At 40.5% G+C, this 21,068-nt stretch overlaps 1 protein-coding gene and 1 pseudogene across 7 annotated transcripts in view; one reads left to right on the forward strand and one right to left on the reverse strand.

Annotated features, from left to right (window-relative positions):
- Window positions 1–13,722: 13,722 nt before the first annotated feature.
- On the reverse strand, window positions 13,723–13,878 carry LOC131812943 (large ribosomal subunit protein eL39-like; annotated as a pseudogene).
- Window positions 13,879–19,198: 5,320 nt separating this feature from the next.
- Window positions 19,199–21,068, forward strand: part of PTBP3 (polypyrimidine tract binding protein 3) — a 140,342-nt gene continuing 138,472 nt past the window's right edge. For 4 of the 7 annotated variants that reach the window (XR_009346597.1, XR_009346596.1, XM_059143259.1 and 1 more), the window contains exon 1: window positions 19,199–19,419. Coding sequence is in view for 2 of the 7 variants with exons in the window: in XM_059143259.1 (XP_058999242.1) it covers window positions 19,412–19,419 (8 nt within the window). In the remaining 5 variants the exon portion in view is untranslated. The remainder of the gene's footprint in view (window positions 19,420–21,068) is intronic. The other 3 variants (XM_059143261.1, XM_059143262.1, XM_059143263.1) reach the window with 2 other exon arrangements.

Genomic DNA, 21,068 nt, shown 5'->3' on the forward strand with positions numbered 1-21,068 from the left:
ATTCTAATTAAGTTGGAATGGGATACACATAGGTGGTATTTTTTTTTTAAGCCCCTTAAGTAGTTCTAATATGCAGTCAAGATTGAGAATCACTGACCTTAGTGTAATCCCATTCCCCTGACCCATACATTGATTAGAAGTGGACATGTTTGTTATCTACTTTTAGCAAATGTGAGGTCTGCTAAGAAATTTTCTTAGTGTTTTGACTGAGAAAGGTGGCTTAGTCTTTTGAGTATCTGATTCTTGATTTTTGGCTCAGGTCATGATCTCAGCATCATGAGATCAAGCCCTGTGTCGGGCTCCGCCCTCAGTGGGGAGTCTCCTGGTGATTCTCTTTCTCCCCCACCCTCGGCTTCTCCCCAACTCTCATGTGCTCTCTCTAAAATCAATCAATCAATCAATCAATCTTTAAAAAGAAAGAGACCACAGAATAAGTTGCCTCTTTTCTTCTAGATGTTAATACAGGATGTGATGCTTGGGACAGCTGCATTTATGTTGCATCACAGGGGGTATTGGTCTTTCCCTTTCTTGTGACTCCTTCAAAGGTGAGCTTTTTGTAACATTCATGGAAGAAAGGTTAGGGCTGGGAGGTAGCCCTCAGTACCCTCCTGAGTTTTCCACCTAGCCTTCTCGTATTCCCACTGTTCCAAGTATGCTGTGGGGTTTCCCCACTTCGCAGGTGCCATCTTTTAGAATTCCAAGAAAGGGTTCCCTCAGTAGACAACAGCTCACTTGCATGACTGCAAGTCGTGAGTGGAATGGGTATGTAGGTGTGTGGATCATGCCTTATTTCACTTTCCTGCTTGTTGGTTTATTTATTATACTATCTGCACACAACTGTTAGCCAAAGATTTGAGGCTAATGTGAGGGAATTACAGATATATATATATATATATGTGTGTGTATATATATATATATACACACACACACACATATATATATATGTGTGTATATAAAACAAGTCCTTACGCATATATATACATACTATACATACATACATATATGTTTATATATGCATATATATATATAATTATGCATATACAACAATTAACTCTATACTTTATGGGATAACCGCTATGTCAGAGACTGATATTTGCCTACCTATAATGGATTCTCTGCTTCTTTTTACCAACAGTATCGATTACTGGAGGTGTCTGTATGCTGAGAAAAAAGCCTGCATCTCTCAGCCTGCCTTGTAACTAGGAGTGGCCATGTTACCAAATTATGGCTAATGAGACATAAGTGGAAGATATTGCAGTGGACTTCTGGGAAAGCTTCTTTAAAGAGATTCCAGCCATTTTGTGATCTTAAGAATGAAAACCATATGCTCACATAATAAAAGAGAGACTGGGTCTCTGATGAACATGTAATGTCATAACAGCCCTGAAACTACTACTTCTAGACTACTTTTGCAGGAGAAATTAATCTTTATCCAGTTTAAGACACTGTAATTATTTTTTGTTTCCTGTTATATGCATCTGGACCTAACTCTTAAATGATATCCTATCTCAAGGCAAAAATATCAAAAGAACATAAACCATTGCAGGTTCCCTCTCGGGTTTATCCAAATCTCTAGCTTTATTTCTTGTTTTCGTATCTGCTTTTCTCCCTAACAGCACCACCAACATTGTTCAAATTCCCTTCTTCAAAATTGCTTTTAGGGGTACCTGGGTGACTTAGTTAAGTGTCTGACTCTTGATCTCAGCTTAGGTCTTGATCTCAGGGTTGTGAGTGTTTTTTTGTTCTTGGTTTTGTTTGTTTGTTTGTTTGTTAGATTTTATTTATTTATTTGAGAGAGACAGAGAAAGATAGACGGGGAGAGCATGAGAAGGTTGAGGGTCAGAGGAAGAAGCAGACTCCCTGCCGAGCAGGGAGCCCAACATGGGACTCGCGGGACTCGATCCTGGAACTCCAGGTTCATTACCTGAGCCAAAGGCAGTTGCTTAACTAACTGAGCCACCCAGGTGCCTAGGGTTGTGAGTTCTTAAAAACAAAATTTTTTTTTAGTATTTCCAATGCTTTTAGGAAATCCCATCTTCCACTCATACGAGTTGGTCTTACTTCTATCAGGATCCATCCTCCTTTCTCAGACCATACATTTTCCCAAGTCTGAATTATTCGTTCTTTTTTAAAATAAGACTTAAGCAAAAGAGTCTGGGTTGGGTGTGGGTATTTTAAGTCCAGTTCTCTTGAGATATTTCCATCTAATTCTTCCTGGTATCAAACATACCCACATCTCCCAAAGTCAGGCATTAATTCTGTGACACAATACTCTACTAGTAGTATACATAGTCTTTGTAAAGTGAGAAAGAAACTTGACTCTTCTATAATCAACATGGCTTCATACCTGCTCACTATAAAGATAGTATTTTAGGGGCACCTGTGTGGCTCAGTGGGTTAAGCCTCTGCCTTTGGCTCAGGTCGTGATCTCAGGATCCTGGGCTCAAGACCTGATCCCAGGATCCTGGGCTCAAGCCCCACATCTGGCTCTCTGCTCAGCAGGGAGCCTGCTTCCCCCTCTCTCTATCTGCCTGCCTCTGTTGACTTGTGATCTCAGTCTGTCAAATAAGTAAATAAAATCTTAAAAAAAAAAAAAAGTACTTTATTTTGTAGAATAATATCAATTCTTTATCTTCAGGCTTTCAAACTGTGCCTAAAAGGCATTAAAAAAACGAGTTAAAACAAACCCCATTCAAAGTTACCTTAAGAATCAGGCCATAATTGAGCCATCTATCTCTTAAGGCCACTACTTTAATACACAAAGATCAAGCTTTGGAATTACCAATGTGTTAACTCTGCCAAATTAAATTCTTGTTTGTGTCATCCTACCATCTCCCTCTACTAAATTAAATTCTTGATTAAAGTCTCACACTCCCACTCTTCCAGGAGATGCGAAGGTATATGAGGACTTACCATCCTCTGATAGAAGTAATCCTCCACCTCTGTGAGTGGGGGAGGGGATGGGGAGATTTGCTTTTCCAGTTACCTAAATAGCATATCTTCATAGAGAAGTGTTCCAGATTGTTCTTTTGTTTTGTTTTTCTGCTACTGACCTTTTGCTTGTTTGCCTGTTCAAGGTTGAACATTTGCCTTGTGCACCCTGTGGGATTATCTGCAGTTAAAATATATTGGGGAGGGAGAACAACAGCTCTATTCGGTTGTCTGGTGTCCCAGGAACCTTTCTACTGACCTTATAGACTATGATCTGCTTTTTGCACAGGCTAATATTCCAAGAAAAGGCAAATGAAGAAAAAGAAAATATACTCTAAACAATCTATCTGGCTCTTCATTAAACAGTTATGTCAAAAAAATTTAGAGAGGGTTTGAATTAGTGGCCAGAGTAAAGGGCTTGTTCTAGTTGCAAAGTAAAATTTATAATTCCTATTGGTGTATGTCCTCAGATGCCTAAGGAGGGACTATTTGTCCCATGTAAGAGCTTTTACAATATTGGGGCACCTGGGTGGCTCAGTTGGTTAAGTGGCTGCCTTGGGCTCAGGTCATAATTCCAGGGTCCTGGGATTGAGCCCCCGCATCAGGCTCTTTTCTCAGCGAAGAGCCTGCTTCTCCCTCTCCCTCTGCCTGCTGCTCTTCCCACTTGTGCTCTCTCTCTCTCTGTGTCAAATAAATAAATGAAATCTTTTTAAAAAACTTTTACAATATTATAGGCATCTGTAATGTGTATCAACTTCACATATCTATAAACAAATGGAATATGAAAGCAGGGAAGGTAAATCAACTCAGTATAGTAGACTAACTTCAGTTCAGAGAAGAAGAGTTGTAAATAACAGGTTATGGAGAAGAAGAAAAAAAGGGGAGTTGCCCCTTTTCCTCTGCTACCCTACTCACTGCTATTTCTTTCCACCTCCCTCCTTCTTTGAAAATGCTGAGGTGAATCACATGTGAGTTGACCAGTTAGGGACAGATAAAGTAAGGGACAATCATGTTAAGAGCTGGTGAAATGAAAATCATTAATGGTTACATAACTTCCAGGGGAGAGGGAACTGTAGGAAAGTGAACAGAAATGAACCAAAACCAGAGAGGAAAATTTCACGTTTAATGAAACTAGGGAACTGCCGTAATCCTACCACAGACTATGAAGAATACCTTCCACATTGTACCCAAATTAAGGAAGTGAGATTTAATAAGCATTTCCTCTAAATAGCAACTCAGTGCCATTTTAATAAGGTAAATGAGATAGTTATTAAAGGTCCAACAGTAATCTGAAACTTGAAGAAATAAACACTAGGGACATGGATGGACCATGGAAAAATTAAGGCCACCTTGGCATCCATTCTCAGACAGCAAGGAAGGTAGAACCAAAGAAGAGAAAATGTAGCATACATTTTGATTTTCCAGAACTCAGTTTCCGGACTTATAACTGAAACTGGAAAGTGAGGGATAGCTGGAAAGTTAACAGTAAGAGATCAGTTAACAGACCCATCTGCAACTGTTGATCCAAATAAATTGAGCAGAGTAAATAAACAGTGAACTAGAAGATAAAAATCCTATAACATTCTAGAGTGAAACTCCCAAACTAAAAAAATCAATCTTAATACCAATAGAATTGAGAACCTAGAAATCAGATTTCCTTTGTTTTCTTTTTTAAAATTTAAAGTAATCTCTATACCCAATGTGGCAGTTCAAACTTACAACCCCAAGGTCAAGAGTTGCATGCTCTTCTGACTCAACCAGCCAGGTGCCCCTTAGATTTGATTTCTAATACTCTACTCTAATAAAAAGAATCAGCATTCCTTGGAGAAATGACCAATTCTTCAACTAGAGTAGGAAATAGATGAGATGAGCCTGGAACATCTTATAGTGGCAGAAAGCTAGGAAGTGCTGAAAAATGAAAACAAAAACCAAAAGACTCCCATTGAAGGAGGTATGTCAAAGGAGCATAGAAGTCAACTGAAAGACCTCCCAATGGCTAAAGCTGGAAAAATCTGGGCAACAAAATAAAGTGGTTGTAACCAAAGTAAATATTTGAGTCTTTACTGATATAATTATATGATTGAGTAAATAAATAAATGGGGAAAAAGAACAAAATTTCCTATGTAGAAGAATTCCAAGTAGTTTATGTAAATATTGCCCCCTGAAGAAGGTGAATAACTTCCCATTCTTTAAGTACGGGCTGTATACAGTGACATCTAGAGTTCAGTAGGAAAGGAGGGGTGGAATGACTTCACAGCTAAGAAAGCTGACAACGTCTCAGTTAAATGATCAAAGTTAGTATCAATTGTGGTACGTCATGTTGATAATACATGTTCTTTTTATTTTTTATTTTTTATAAACATATATTTTTATCCCCAGGGGTACAGGTCTGTGAATCACCAGGTTTACACACTTCATAGCACTCACCAAATCACATACCCTCCCCAATGTCCATAATCCCACCCCCTTCTCCCAAACCCCCTCCCCCTGGCAACCCTCAGTTTGTTTTGTGAGATTAAGAGTCACTTATGGTTTGTCTCCCTCCCAATCCCATCTTGTTTCATTTATTCTTCTTCTACCCACTTAAGCCTCCATGTTGCATCACCACTTCCTCATATCAGGGAGATCATATGATAGTTGTCTTTCTCTGCTTGACTTATTTCGCTAAGCATGATACGCTCTAGTTCCATCCATGTTGTTGCAAATGGCAAGATTTCATTTCTTTTGATGGCTGCATAGTATTCCATTGTGTATATATACCACATCTTCTTGATCCATTCATCTGTTGATGGACATCTAGGTTCTTTCCATAGTTTGGCTATTGTGGACATTGCTGCTATAAACATTCGGGTGCACGTGCCCCTTTGGATCACTACGTTTGTATCTTTAGGGTAAATACCCAGTAGTGCAATTGCTGGGTCATAGGGCAGTTCTATTTTCAACATTTTGAGGAACCTCCATGCTGTTTTCCAGAGTGGCTGCACCAGCTTGCATTCCCACCAACAGTGTAGGAGGGTTCCCCTTTCTCCGCATCCTCGCCAGCATCTGTCATTTCCTGACTTGTTGATTTTAGCCATTCTGACTGGTGTGAGGTGATATCTCATTGTGGTTTTGATTTGTAGTTCCCTGATGCCGAGTGATATGGAGCACTTTTTCATGTGTCTGTTGGCCATCTGGATGTCTTCTTTGCAGAAATGTCTGTTCATGTCCTCTGCCCATTTCTTGATTGGATTATTTGTTCTTTGGGTGTTGAGTTTGCTAAGTTCTTTATAGATTCTGGACACTAGTCCTTTATCTGATATGTCGTTTGCAAATATCTTCTCCCATTCTGTCAGTTGTCTTTTGATTTTGTTAACTGTTTCCTTTGCTGTGCAAAAGCTTTTGATCTTGATGAAATCCCAGTAGTTCATTTTTTCCCTTGCTTCCCTTGCCTTTTGCGTTGTTCCTAGGAAGATGTTGCTGCGGCAGAGGTCGAAGAGGTTGCTGCCCGTGTTCTCCTCAAGGATTTTGATGGATTCCTTTCGTACATTGAGATCCTTCATCCATTTTGAGTCTATTTTTGTGTGTGGTGTAAGGAAATGGTCCAATTTCATTTTTCTGCATGTGGCTGTCCAATTTTCCCAGCACCATTTATTGAAAAGGCTGTCTTTTTTCCATTGGACATTCTTTCCTGCTTTGTCGAAGATTAGTTGACCATAGATTTGAGGGTCTATTTCTGGGCTCTCTATTCTGTTCCATTGATCTATGTGTCTGTTTTTGTGCCAGTACCATGCTGTCTTGATGATGACAGCTTTGTAATAGAGCTTGAAGTCCGGAATTGTGATGCCACCAACGTTGGCTTTCTTTTTCAATATCCCTTTGGCTATTCGAGGTCTTTTCTGGTTCCATATAAATTTTAGAATTATTTGTTCCATTTCTTTGAAAAAGATGGATGGTACTTTGATAGGAATTGCATTAAATGTGTAGATTGCTTTAGGTAGCATAGACATTTTCACAATATTTATTCTTCCAATCCAGGAGCATGGAACATTTTTCCATTTCTTTGTGTCTTCCTCAATTTCTTTCATGAGTACTTTATAGTTTTCTGAGTATAGATTCTGTGTCTCTTTGGTTAGGTTTATTCCTAGGTATCTTATGGTTTTGGATGCAATTGTAAATGGGATTGACTCCTTAATATCTCTTTCTTCTGTCTTGCTGTTGGTGTAGAGAAATGCAACTGATTTCTGTGCATTGATTTTATATCCTGACACTTTACTGAATTCCTGTATAAGTTCTAGCAGTTTTGGAGTGGAGTCTTTTGGGTTTTCCACATATAGTATCATATCATCTGCGAAGAGTGATAATTTGACTTCTTCTTTGCCGATTTGGATGCCTTTAATTTCCTTTTGTTGTCTGATTGCTGAGGCTAGGACCTCTAGTATGATGTTGAATAGCAGTGGTGATAATGGACATCCCTGCCGTGTTCCTGACCTTAGCGGAAAAGCTTTCAGTTTTTCTCCATTGAGAATGATATTTGCGGTGGGTTTTTCATAGATGGCTTTGATGATATTGAGGTATGTGCCCTCTATCCCTACACTTTGAAGAGTTTTGATCAGGAAGGGATGTTGTACTTTGTCAAATGCTTTTTCAGCATCTATTGAGAGTATCATATGGTTCTTGTTCTTTCTTTTATTGATGTGTTGTATCACATTGACTGATTTGCGGATGTTGAACCAACCTTGCAGCCCTGGAATAAATCCCACTTGGTCGTGGTGAATAATCTTTTTAATGTACTGTTGAATCCTATTGGCTAGTATTACATGTTCTTTTTAAAAAGATTTTATTTTATTTTATATTTTAAGATTTTATTTATTTGAAAGAGAGAAAAAAAGAGTGCAGGGAGGGAGAGAAAGGGAGAGAATCCCAATCAGATTGCGCTAAATATGGAGCCTGACGTGGGGCTTGTTCCCACCACCCTAAGATCATGACCTGAGCTGAAACCAGAGTTGCACGCTTAACCAACTGAGCCACCCAGGCACCCCTAAAGATTTTAAGATTTTGTTGTTAAGTAATCTCTACACCCAACTTGGGGCTCCAACTTAGAACTCTGAGATCGAGAGTCACATGCTCCACGACTGAGCCAGTCAGGTGCGCCAATAATATGGATCTTTGATATGGCATGGTGAAAATGGCACTTTATCTCTGTGGTCTCTCTCTCAAAAACCTATAACCCTAGTCTAACCATGATAAAAAATAAACAAACCAGAAACACCAGACAAATCCCTGCTGGAGGACATTGCACAAAATACCTGAGCAATACTCCTCAAAACTCTCAAGGTCATCAAAAACAAGGAAAGTCTAAGAAACTGTCACAGCCTAATAGAACATGATGACTAAATGTAATGTGTCTTGGATCAAATCCTGAAGCAGAAAAACATTAGGTAAAAACCAAGGAAATCTTAATAATGTATGGTCTTTAGTTAATAACAATGTATCAGTATTGGTTCCTTAATTATGACTAATCTACCCTCCTATGTAAGATAATAATAGCAAAAACTAGGTGTTGGAACTGTAAGAACTCTGTAATGTCTTCACAGTTTTTTGTAAACCTAAAACTGCTCTAAAAAATAAAGTTTACTTTAAAAGTTTTAAAATCTTAGGGCCTCCTGTAGACAAGTAATAGATTCATAAGGACTCAGGAAACATGATACCTTCTAAAAAGATTATTGAAGATATAATTCTGCTAATGGAAAGATTAATTAAAAAACTATCAATGAACATTAATTCACATAGATATGAATATTCAGTTTAATGTGACAGTTATAATTCTTAATAGAAATTTTACATAATGTGAAAATGATAATACTTTGACAAAACTGACTATAACGAAAGAGTCATGAAAGTTAGGGTGAGGGTTAATTTGTTCATTTCTCAGAGTGGAGTCAATAAATAACATTTTTGCTTCTGAGGAAGGGAAGCAGGCTCCCTGCCAAGCAGAGAGCCTGATGCAGGGCTCGATCCCAGGACTCTGGGATCATGACCTGAGCCGAAGGCTGAGGCTTTAATCCACTGAGCTACCCTGGCACCCCTAAGTATATTATTTAAAGCTAAAGATAACCACTTGTGGAATTAAAACTAGATCTTCTAAATTACCAGAGGAAGTTGCCATAATTCAGATACTAAAACTGTACCAATCACAAAAACTCTAAAGCAATTTCATTTATTAAGAGTTATTAAAACAGTAATAAAAGTATTAACAAATATATTAATGTATTTAAAAATACCTTGACAAAGTATATTTTATTCTGTGAATGCAAGAATGTGTTGACATGAGAAAATTGATGACAACTTTTCATTAAATGAAAAAAGGAGACGGGTGCCTGGGTGGCTCAGTTAGTTAAGTTTCTAACTCTTGATTTCAGCTTAGGTCATGATCTCAGGGTTGTGAGATCAAGCCCTGCATCACGCTCTGTGCTCAATAGGAAGCCTGCTTGAGATCCTCTCTCTCCCTCAACCTTTGTCCCTCCTCTTTGTTCTCTCTCTCTAAAATAATAAATTTTTAAAAAAGATAAATAAAAAAGAAAAAGCATATGATAACCTTATGATCGATCATATATTAGCCATCAAAATCTACTTGATACATTAAATTCAATATCTACCTGATGAATTTTTTATAAAGCTGGAAATAGAAAAGCGCTTTCCTTTTGGTGCTAGTATGCCTTTTTTTTTTTTTTTTTTTTTTTTTTAAATTTATTTATTTGTCAGAGAGAGAGAGAGAGCGAGCACAGGCAGACAGAGTGGAAGGCAGAGTCATAGGGAGAAGCAGGCTCCCTGCAGAGCAAGGAGCCCGATGTGGGACTCGATCCCAGGACGCTGGGATCATGACCTGAGCCGAAGGCAGCTGCTTAACCAACTGAGCCACCCAGGCGTCCCTAGTATGCCTTTTATACCAATACTTGCTAAAATTTTTACCCAAAGAGAAATAGGCTTTTGGCTAAGAGCCAAATAATAGTAACTAGCTAGAATTTAATAACATTTTCTGTTTTCATTGTATCTTTTTATTTATGATGGCCTCTTATGGCAAGAGATGCTGGCTTTCCATTTAGGACAGAGATATAAAATTTCCTTTGAAAAAAATTAAGTAAAAAAAGTGAAGTGATTTTAAGAAAAATGTTAAGTAAACAAAAGTAAATATGGTTCATGGACAGAGAAAGAATCATTGAATTGGTATTGAATGACTGAAGTTTGAGAAACTGCTCCAGGCAAATGTTTCTTTTCTTTTCTTTTTTTTTTTTAAAGATTTTATTTTTAAAGAGAGAGAGAGAGAGATCACAAGCAGGCGGGGGTGGGGAAGCAGGCTTCCCGCTGAGCAGAGAGCCTGACGGAGGGCTCAATCCCAGGACCCTGAGATCAGGACCTGAGCTGAAGGCAGAGGCTTAACCCACTGAGCCACCCAGACACGCCAAGGAAAATGTTTCTTAAATGGGCCTCTGAATACATTGATGGAAGTCTGAGGGTTTTCTGCAAGAATGTTTCAATTTTTCACATTTGTTGTTTATATATCTAAAATGTTAGGTAATTATACTCTAGATCATGTGGTTAACTATCTTATGCTCTACCCACTGAGCTAGCCGGGCAGTTGTGTGGTTAACTATCTTACAACCAAGTTCTGTCATGTAAATTTAGTGTCTACATTTGTACTTACATTTGATTCCTCATCCATTAGTGTCACTTTTAACTGTGCTGGGCTAATGAGAAAAGAACAGAGAGGCTTGGTATGTAGGTGACGAATTTGATTCAGACAGTGGACAAATGATATCATGGCATGTTAAAAAATGAAGGTATATAGAAAGTTACATGATGCAATTGAGTCATTGTCACATAGCCTTCTGTAGCAAAGTTATAGCCATTCAAATATTTAGCTAATATACAAGAGTTTGGTTTTACTAGTTAAGAACATTTGTCTCGAGGGGCGCCTGGGTGGCTCAGTGGGTTAAGCCGCTGCCTTCGGCTCAGGTCATGATCCCAGGGTCTTAGGATCGAGTCCCGAATCGGGCTCTCTGCTCAGCGGGGAGCCTGCTTCCCTCTCTCTCTGCCTGCCTCTCCATCTACTTGTGATTTCTCTCTGTCAAATAAATAAATAAAATCTTTAAAAAAAATAAAAAAGAACATCTGTCTCAAATAGGTGGTGCCCATTTAGTACCAGTAACTAGATATTCTGAGTATCACCTATATCGGAAAACAAGTGAAAGAAAACTTTATAGACACTTACTTGGGTTACTTATGAGAAAAAGGAAAAAAGAAGCAAGAATATAAAGAGGAGCAAGGGCAAAAATCCATGATCAGTTCTCAAGAAATGGATACCTTAAGGGTAAGTCTGAAAACATATATTCTGTGAGCTCAGGTTAGAAGAGAGGAGTTACTAGGAATATTCTACCCATTTGTGTTTAGCAAGAAACACCTGCTTTAGGCTAAGGGGTCCAATGCTTGGCATAGGGATTGCAGAAAAATCTCGCCCCTTTACATCAGTGATTCTCAAAGCTTGCCTCTTAGGCAAACTTTAGTAGGAATCTGCTAGAAATTCAAATTTTTCAGCCCCATCCCTGAATCAGAAATAATCAATTTCTGTTTAACAAGTCCTCCAAGGGATTCTGATGCCTATTAAAGTTTGAGCATTCGTGATCTATACTGATAATATTTTAAAATTTTCAGTGATTTAAAATGACCAGTGATTGGTAGTTAGGGGTCATTAAACTACTTCCATTTATTTGTATGTTTGAAATTTTCACAGTAAAAGTTAAAAAAAAAACACTCAAGTAGACAGCACATTCATATATTACTTATAAAATAAGAAAATGAAAAATTGAAACTTTTTAAAAAAATGGATCCATATAACTGAGAAATAATGGATTAGTGCTTCTAAAATTGTGGTGAAGGACCATTTTTCTCAAAAAGCTTCCAATCCTTTGTGGAGTAAGACTTTCATAAAGCCATAATAAAATTGACTAAAAATTGAAACAAAAAAAAGACAGAATATTAATCCAATTTTTTAAATTATTAGATTCAATAGAAATAATATTTCTCTGTCAAATTTCTGTGAGTTCTCAGACATTTTTTCTCATTCTGTATTTTTCTTCTTAGGGACTAATAACAGTTTAGAGACCAGGACCATTCCACTGCCCACACTAAATGATAAAATGATAAATAAATGATTCTCAAATTATATTCTCCAGGAATTCTGCCGCTTTGTAAGCCCATAATAGCATTACAAAGTAATAATTATTAATAACTGTAAACATATTGAGCATTACCATAGGCCAAACATCATTTTAAACCTTCCCCTAAATCTGTAAGTACTACCATTATCCCTTCTTTACAGTTCAAGAAGCTGAAGCATAGGGACACCTGGGTGGCTCAGTTGGTTAAGCAGCTCAGGTCATGATCCCAGAGTCCTGGGATCGAGTCCCACATTGGGCTCCTTGCTCCGCAGGGAGCCTGCTTCTTCCTCTGACTCTGCCTTCCACTCTGCTTGTGCTCGCTCTCTCGCTTGCTCTCTCTCTGACAAATAAATAAACAAAATCTTAAAAAAAAAAAAAAGAAACTGAAGCATAGAGAGGTTAAGTAACTTATCCAGGTTTATACTTTTAGCAAGTGCTGGTCTATAATGTGTTAGAAACTTAATACACAAGTCAGGAAATAGGAGTTTAGGAGTGGTGGTAATGCAAGAGAGAAGCCATTGGGCGAGGATTGGGGATAGGTGGCAGCGGTGTCTCCTTTTCACCCCCATACCTGGTGTTGTCTCTTGAAGAGCGACAGACTGCACATTCCAGAATGGGTAGGCTAGTCCTGTACTGCGTCTGTTAGTTGTTTGAGGAGATGTCTATCCTACAGGCAGCTCACTAATCTTGATCTCGAAGCGATCCTGCACATAATTTAGGATCTCTGCGTCCTTCTCATCTGACACAAACGTGACGGCCACGTCCATGGTACCAAAGTGGCTTGCTTTGACCACATAATGCAGGCAGGTGTTGGAATCCTCAGGCATGCCATTGTTAAAAGCAATGTTCACCAGCTTAATGTCCACACCTCAGCTGAAGTGTTGGTAGCCACAAGAATTCATCACTGAAAAAATCTTTAAACTGCTGGTACTGAGAAAGCTTCTCCTCCTGGAGCATCCCACATTGGATGGCAATGGCTGGGAAATTTGGCTCTACTAGGAGCTGGGCCAGTGCAATGCAATGCTACCAGACTTCGTGAAGATTTTAAGATTCTAAATGAGGAAATCTGGCTCTAGATCACATGACACACTATTATTTATTTTATTCAGTAGGCAGAGGTATTCCTCTACTTAACTCAGTGTCCTTTTCTTAGTTATTTGATAACTAAATTTGGTGAATGGAATTCTTTTTGTGGGAGTTGGGGGGTCTCAGCTTGAATATAAACAGGAACAAATATACTTAAATGTATCTGAAGGGGCATATTGACCTCTGTTTCAAGATACCTACTTCTAAGTGGGGCCAAGGAATCTCCTAGTTTAAGAACCCACCTTCAGGATAGGGAGTCATGTGCTCCAGTTTTTTTTTTTTTTTTTTTTTTTTTTTTTTTTTTAAAGCTCTAAGGCCTCATGTTTATTACCAAACCAACCCACTGGTGCAGAGCTATAGTAACAGAAAAATCTTTTGCTGATAAATGGTATCTACTGGCCAGGCAGAAAGGTGTTTACAGGGTGACAGAATAAAACACATGATCTTCAAGTAGCTTAATTAAATACATGGTGCTAATTAGGTTTGTCATCAAGTGATGTGGGACTCCTTAGAGACCCAGCTTGGTTCTCCTCTAGTGCCTCCTCTTGGAGTTGTACCTGATTATATTACCAGTTTTCATCCAGATCCACTGGGGAATGGGACGATTCTGCTTTTGTTTCTTGGCCAGGAATTACGTGATACTGAAAGTCTTGTGAGAAGACATGGTCAATTAACAGTGAGTGGCACACAGCAGGATGGCCATGTGCTCCAGTTTTAAGGACAAAATGTCAGTGTTTAGGGGAATGATGACACTTGGAACATTGGAGTGATGATCATTTAGATGATTCTCTAGCCTAGCTCCACAAACTCATGTCTAAATCCTAAAGGATTTTCTGTGAATAGAAATGGAAAGTGCTGTTTTATTAAAAACTTTGAGGGACAATGGGACCCTGGTAATACAGTATGACAAAAAGGGGAAAGGAATCCCCCCCTTTTCAGAAAGTTCTCTGGAAAATTCAGTGCAACTTTGACATGGGCTGGAGGACAGTGTTAGGTGACAGCACTTTCCATGCAAACAGTGGAGTCCTCTGAACCAGGCAATTGGTCATGTCAGGACCATCATGTTGAGATGATTATGTCAGGGCCAGGCACAGGTTGAGGAGAATGGACACGACTTATAGTGGTGGAGAGGTCAGGAGGAGACACTTTCAAGCCCTCTCCTCAGATAGGACTTTAAAGTAGGGCTCATAATTCAACAGATCGGGCAGTCTGTCAGACTCAGTGTGTGTAAGCTATTACAACCCAGTTTGATTACCAAGGTGATGCTGTCTGAAAAATATGAATTATACTCCCACACAGTTTCCTTTCTTTTCCTTTTCTTTTTCTTTCTTTCTTTGTCAGAGAGAGATCACAAGCAGGCAGAGAGGCAGGCAGGGATGGGGGTGGGAAGCAGGCACCCCCGCTGAACAGAGAGCCCTATGCGAAGCTCGATCACTGGACCCTGAGACCATGACCTGAGCCTAAGGCAGAGGCTCAACCCACTGAGCCACCCAGGTGCCCCTCCCACACAGTTTTCTAAAGCTTTTGAAGTTTGCTTTGATTAACTATTGGAAAATAACAAGTGTTAAGGGAACATTCTGCAAGATTTCTTTTATTTTGAAATAATTATAGATTCATATTAAGTTTAAAAGGCTGTACAAAGAGGTCCTGTGTACTCTTACCTGCTTTCCTACAATGGTAACATCTTATCTAAAACAAAACCAGGAAAAAAAAATTTTAAAGATTTTATTTATTTATTTGACAGACAGAGATCACAAGTAGGCAGAGAGAGAGGAGGAAGCAGGCTCCCCACAGAGCAGAGAGCCCAATGCAGGGCTTGATCCCAGGACCCTGGGATCATGACCCGAGCCAAAGGCAGATGCTTTAACCCACTGAGCCACCCAGGTGCCCCGTATAGCAAAACCAGGAAATTGACATCAGAAACATCCACAAATGTTGCCCCCAGATTTTGCCAGTGTTATATGAACTTGTGTGTTTCTAAAATTCTGTGTAATTTTATCAGGTGAAGACTTGTATAACCATTCCTATAATCAAGATAACAAAACTATCATATCACTACAAACATCCCCTTGCTACTCCACTATAATCACATCCCTCCTCTTGTCTTCCTATACCCTCTCACCCTGTTCCTAATCTGTTCTCCATCTCTGTATTTTTTTTCATTTTGAGGATATTATACATGAATGGGATCATACAATATATAACATTTTAAGTTTAGCATTTTTCCCCTCAGTACAATTTCAGATGTTTCAATTTTAAGGAATACATGTTAATGATTATAATTTTTGTCTTTATCATATTATAATTTTGTCATTTGTCTTTATTAAAATGTCTACCTTCCAGATTAACCTAATGGCTGATCTTATTTCTGACCTATACTGGCATCTTTGTATTGTATGTCTTAGGAAGCCTTACCTGTAAACATCAATAGGTAATATTAGTTAAATATTAACTATCATTGCATACTGGAATGCCTTACAGCAAAATGTTCCAAGGTTACATTTTGTCCAGACAGTAATAGTGTTTGTGTGTGTGTGTGTGTGTGTTTGTTCTCAGTGAAGGTATTTCAGGGGAATTTCTTAGACAAATCAGAACAAAAACACAAAGAAGTAAAATCTTAGAAAATTTATAAATTAAGTTATTGTAACTGCTTACTTTTCAAAAGAATGGAGCATTTAGCAAATTGAGAACATGTTATTCTCTCCACCAGCAAAAAGCTACTATATAGAACATAAAGTTCTCATGACAAGCTAAGTCATGTGGATGATATCCCATCATTCTGCAAACTCAGAAACTTTTGCTAAGATTATCGAAGGCCATGGTTTTCCCATGCCATATAGACTATGGGAATAGCTAGGATTCTAAAAGTGGTCCTAGAAGACCTAATTCCCATTCTGTCCACTGTTTTGATTCAGAGGGACTCACAAACCTAGGGAACTAAATCAGTGAAAAGTCTTCTGAACTTATGACCAAGAGGCAATGGAAACAGAAGGGTTTTACCTTGCTTTCCGTTGTGAGCTGTTTCCTTCTATCTAGCCTTCTGTTGCAAAATGGGATGTTAAGTATTTAGGAAATGTCACAGTTTCTTTCTTTCTTTCTTTCTTTCTTTTTTCAGTTTTTTTCATTTAATCAGGTACACTATCTTTACATTGGAGACTTTTCAGAGTTATTGTTAGTAATATGGACAGTGAGTTTCAGGTTGACTTCACATTTATATTTTACTACTGAACTTAAGGCATGGGGCTATGAGAAAGAAAACTTTTTGTTTTTTTATTTTTTTTTATTTTTAGGATTTTATTTATTTATTTGATAGAGATCACAAGTAGGCAGAGAGGCAGGCAGAGAGAGAGAGATGAGGAAGCAGGCTCCCTGCTGAGCAGAGAGCCTGATGCGGGGCTCGATGGGGGGCTTGATTCCAGGACCCTGAGATCATGACCTGAGCTGAAGGCAGAGGCTTTAACCCACTGAGCCACCCAGGTGCCCCAACTTTTGTTTTTTAAATAAAGAAAATGTAAACTGGTACATCCTTTTGGGAATCATATTGACAATATTAATCAAACTTGAAAATGCGTATACCCTTTGTTCTGCAATTCTGCTTCTAGGAATGAATTCATCAGAAATAAACGTGTGCAAAGATGCTCATACATATATGATGTTCTTTGCAATATTGTTACTTTGAATAATTAGAAACAATGTAAATTTCCACTATTTTGAAAAAGGTTAAAAAATTGTAGTGTGTGAAATTATGATATACTATGCAGTATTAAAATGAATTAAGTTGCAATGACAGGGATGGAGCTAGTGTGTATTATGCTAAGCAAAATAAGTCAGATAGAGAAAGACAAATACCATGATTTCACTCATTTGTGGAATTTAAGAAACAAACAGAAGAACATATGGAAGGGGGAAAAAGGATGGAGGGGAAAAAACCCACAAGAGACTCTTAACCAGTGCAAGCAAACTGAGGGTTGATGAATGGATGTGGGTGGGGGATGAGCCAGATGGGGGATGGATATTAAGCAGGGCACTTGTTATGATGAGCACTGGGCGCTGTAAGTGATGAACCACTGAATGTTACTCCTGAAACTAATATTGCGCTGTATATTAACTAGAATTTAAATAAAAAATTGAAAAGAAAAAAATGTATTTACAAAGAGAAAAGAAATGTAAAAAAAGCCGAATTAGATAGATGGAAAGTACAGATACGAAAAAAATCTCTAGAGTTTTTAAATAAAAAGAGCAAATAAAAATGGTGGGGGTCTAGAAACATGCTCACAGAATTGATGCATTGGTTATCATGGCAGGGGGCAGGTTGTGAAGAAATATAATCCTAAGTGTTTAATATTTAATATTATTTCAATTTCCCAAAAGAAGCACATATGTTTGTTACTTCTGTAGCTAAAAAAAATAAAATTAAGGAAATTTCATCAACAGACTATATCCTCAAAACAATATAAAGATTGCATCAAGGACTTGCTCATATTTTTAACATCCATCTGGCAATGTGGGGTGGCAATGTTTACAACTGCAACCTAATACTTAGACTTAACATACAAAATATATTTCATCTTTTGTAAAGACGGACTGAAGTTAGATACAGTTCTTTAAAAATAAGGTCCTCAAAAAATGAGCTATCTGAAAATTGGGTTTTTTTTTTTGCCAATAAATAATAGAGCCATCCAGGAATCCATTCAACCATGAAAGCTGGAACCTGATTTTTTGGGTTATCCCTGTAGTGCCTGGCACATAGTAAACAATAAATAATGACTTAATGATGGATGAATAAACAGTTTAAGTCGTTTTAGTAGCGCCTACTTATTTAAAAGCAGGATACACTAGCCAGGATAGATGATGATTGAAACGTCTTGTTACTCGCTTCGCAAATGTGATGGCTGGAAATACCTCTCTTCCCAGTAGGTATTTGGTCGAGGACAGCGTTTAGTTTTGATGATCTGTGAATTGAAAAATCACGGAATTTCAGAACTAGACAGAATACAAATGGGCAAACAAGCGAGTTTTAATTATATTATATATTATATAATATATATATATATTATATTATATATTAATTATATATAATAATTTTGCTCAGAGGAGAGTAAGGGGCTCTAGTGGCTGTGAAACCATAATCTCTGTATTAGTGAATCACTGTCATCACTCTAATAGTGTCTACATTTTCATCTGAAAAAAGGGGAATAATCACTCCTTCATACGATTTGTTTGTTTCTTTACATGGAGGCATATGAAAAAACTGTATAAGATCCTGGCAACATAGTGACCATTCCGATTGTGCAACGCATGTTTCATATGAATTCAAACCCAGACTGTAGGGTCGAAAAGTACTCAGAGACTAAAACTGTTCTCAACTGAGAGGTTCTCAAGTTCGGGCAATCTCTTTCATTCATTTAAATCTCAACCACACCTATCGGGCGGGAGCTAGTCTCAGCAGTCGGCTCCCAGGACCCGGCGGACGACCCGCGGGCCTCGTACTGGCGGGAGTTCGTGGCAGCCCGCATCCCCAGCCGGGGCTTCCCCGGTTTGCAGGGCCCGGGGCTTCGAAGACCACGGCCCCCACCGGGCCTCCGTGCTTGGGGTCCAGCCACCCCCGCCACCAATCCACGGCGGTTTTCGGGTCCCGGCGAGACACTCCTACGTACATTCCAGAGCCGGGTCTCCAACGCTCTTCCCACGAGGAGACGGAGGTGTCCGAGCCCAGCAGCCCGAGGCAGAGCGGCCGGAAAGCCGGCGGGGCCCGCCGGTGGGCGGGCGGGGCGACTGAGCGGGAAGCACAAGGAGCGCGCTCCCGTGAAGGCATTAGGGAAGCGGGGGCGATGCGCGAGCACGCGCTGGGGAGAGAGGCCGGGAGGCGGAGTCTTAGGGCGACGGCAGGAAGAGGGCGCCCTGGAGCCGAGCGGGAGGCCGGCTGGGGGCGGGGCAGAGGGAGGGCGTCGACCCCTAGGGGGCGGGGCGAGGCGAGGCGGGGACGCGCTTGCGGGGTGGGGAAGGCGGGGGCGCGGCTGTGGCGGGAGCGTCCCTGGTCTCCGCCCCTGTTTCCCACTCTCCTCCACCTCCTAGCCGGCGGGGCTCCGGAGAGGCGCCGCTTGTCCGTCCCCGGAGCCACCCGGCTGCCGCCGCCTCCGCCCTCCGCTCGCGGTGAACCCGTCAGTCCCCGCACCGTGCGCTCGTCTGTCTGGGCCATGGATGGGTAAGTACTCGAGGGCGCAGCGGTTGTGCGGGGCTGCGGTTGCCCCGCTTCCTTTCGGCTCTCGGCCGGACGCGCCACGGCCGGAGAGCCGGGCGCTGCGCCGGCGGCCGGGGGAGCGACCCCGGCCGAGTCCGACGGCGGGGCTTCCGGGCGCCCGGAATCGCGGAGGGGCGGTCCGCCGCCCCCTCTTCTCCCCCGGCTGGGGCGCCCCCGTAATGTCCGCCCCTTCATATCCTCACACCCGGAAGCGGAGGAAAGCCGGGTGCAGCCGCGGGGTGCCGGGGTCCGCCCTCCGCGCGCAGAGTCCGGGGAGCCCGGCCGGGCCTGCCGACACTTCCTCTCAGAAAATGGTGCGCTGCGCTGGGGGAGGCGGAGGCGGCGCTCGGGGCGGGCGTCCTCCCGCTTGGGGAGTTGCTGTTTACCGGTGAGGTGGGGCGAGCGTTGGCGCTTCCCCTGGTGGGGAGGCGAGTGGCCGCGGAGAGGCAGACGGCGAGTGCACGCGTCGGGGCACGTCTGGGCGGCGACCTGGTCCCGAAGCCAGGGCCCCCCGCGGCGTGTAGACGTGCGGGGGAACCCGCCGAGGTCTCCGGACCAGGTCTGCGAGCTGTGCTAAGACCTCTGTATACCGGGCGTCTGGACCTGGTGATCGTGGACCGCAGCCCCCACATACCCCCAAAAGAAACTTCGTGAATTTCTGCAATTTTCGGGAGCGTTCAGACGCTCTGAAAGTGAATGAGGTCCGTGGCCAAAATAAAAATATTCTGGATTCACGGATAGAAAAATTTCGCTGAGAACCCAGGGATATGGCGTGGAACCTGATAGATAATGTAATATTCAAAGAAACGACTAGATTAGGATCTTCGTGTATTAATTGTAGCATGTGCATATCAAGATTTAAAAAATATCTCCTGCTCTGTTAGAGCTTGCAAATCCACTATTCATTCTCATTATATATTTGAGTTTTTGTTTGGCCTTTTACTTGCTTTTGAGGACAACATATCTGTAACCCCCCTGGTTGTAGAATATGTAGAACTTGCGTAAACAGTAAAAGCCTTGTACATGTTACCATAGAGTTGATGACTGTTGCCATGCTGTGTAAAGACAATGGAATCTTCCAACAATTTTTGCCTTCGTTAGACTTCTTTTATCTACTTTCATAACGTTAAGTCTGTATGATATTTGGATTAACTCATTTGAATGCTAATTGCACTCTGCTGCAGATTTTAGAGTGCGGTTTTAGATTTCACTGATGGTTGTGATGTTCTATATTTTGTTTTAATTTAATTGAAGCGGTATTCGTTGTTTAATTGAAAGTTTTCTGAGGACATTGTTGAGAACTCATTTCACATCACCTGCTTCGGTTACACTTTATATGTGTGCAAAGTTTTGCTGCTTTAATTTGTGTGGTTATGCCAACATTTCAGTTCAGAAAGATTGTGAAATTAGCGTCTCACTGTGTGTAGTGCGTTGTGGTTAGACAGTTTGACTTGAGCCATGGAAGCAGGCTAGCTTTTTTGTATTGGAAAATGGATAGTGTGATAGTGATGACAAAAGACTCCACTTATGCATCTTGGCTATTAAACTCTTGGGTAACTGAGAAGTGCAAACTTACTCTTTTGGATAGTTTAATAACTCTTCACCCTATATGT

The sequence above is a fragment of the Mustela lutreola genome, chromosome 12, assembly GCF_030435805.1.
Source record: "Mustela lutreola isolate mMusLut2 chromosome 12, mMusLut2.pri, whole genome shotgun sequence".
NCBI lineage: Eukaryota > Metazoa > Chordata > Mammalia > Carnivora > Mustelidae > Mustela > Mustela lutreola.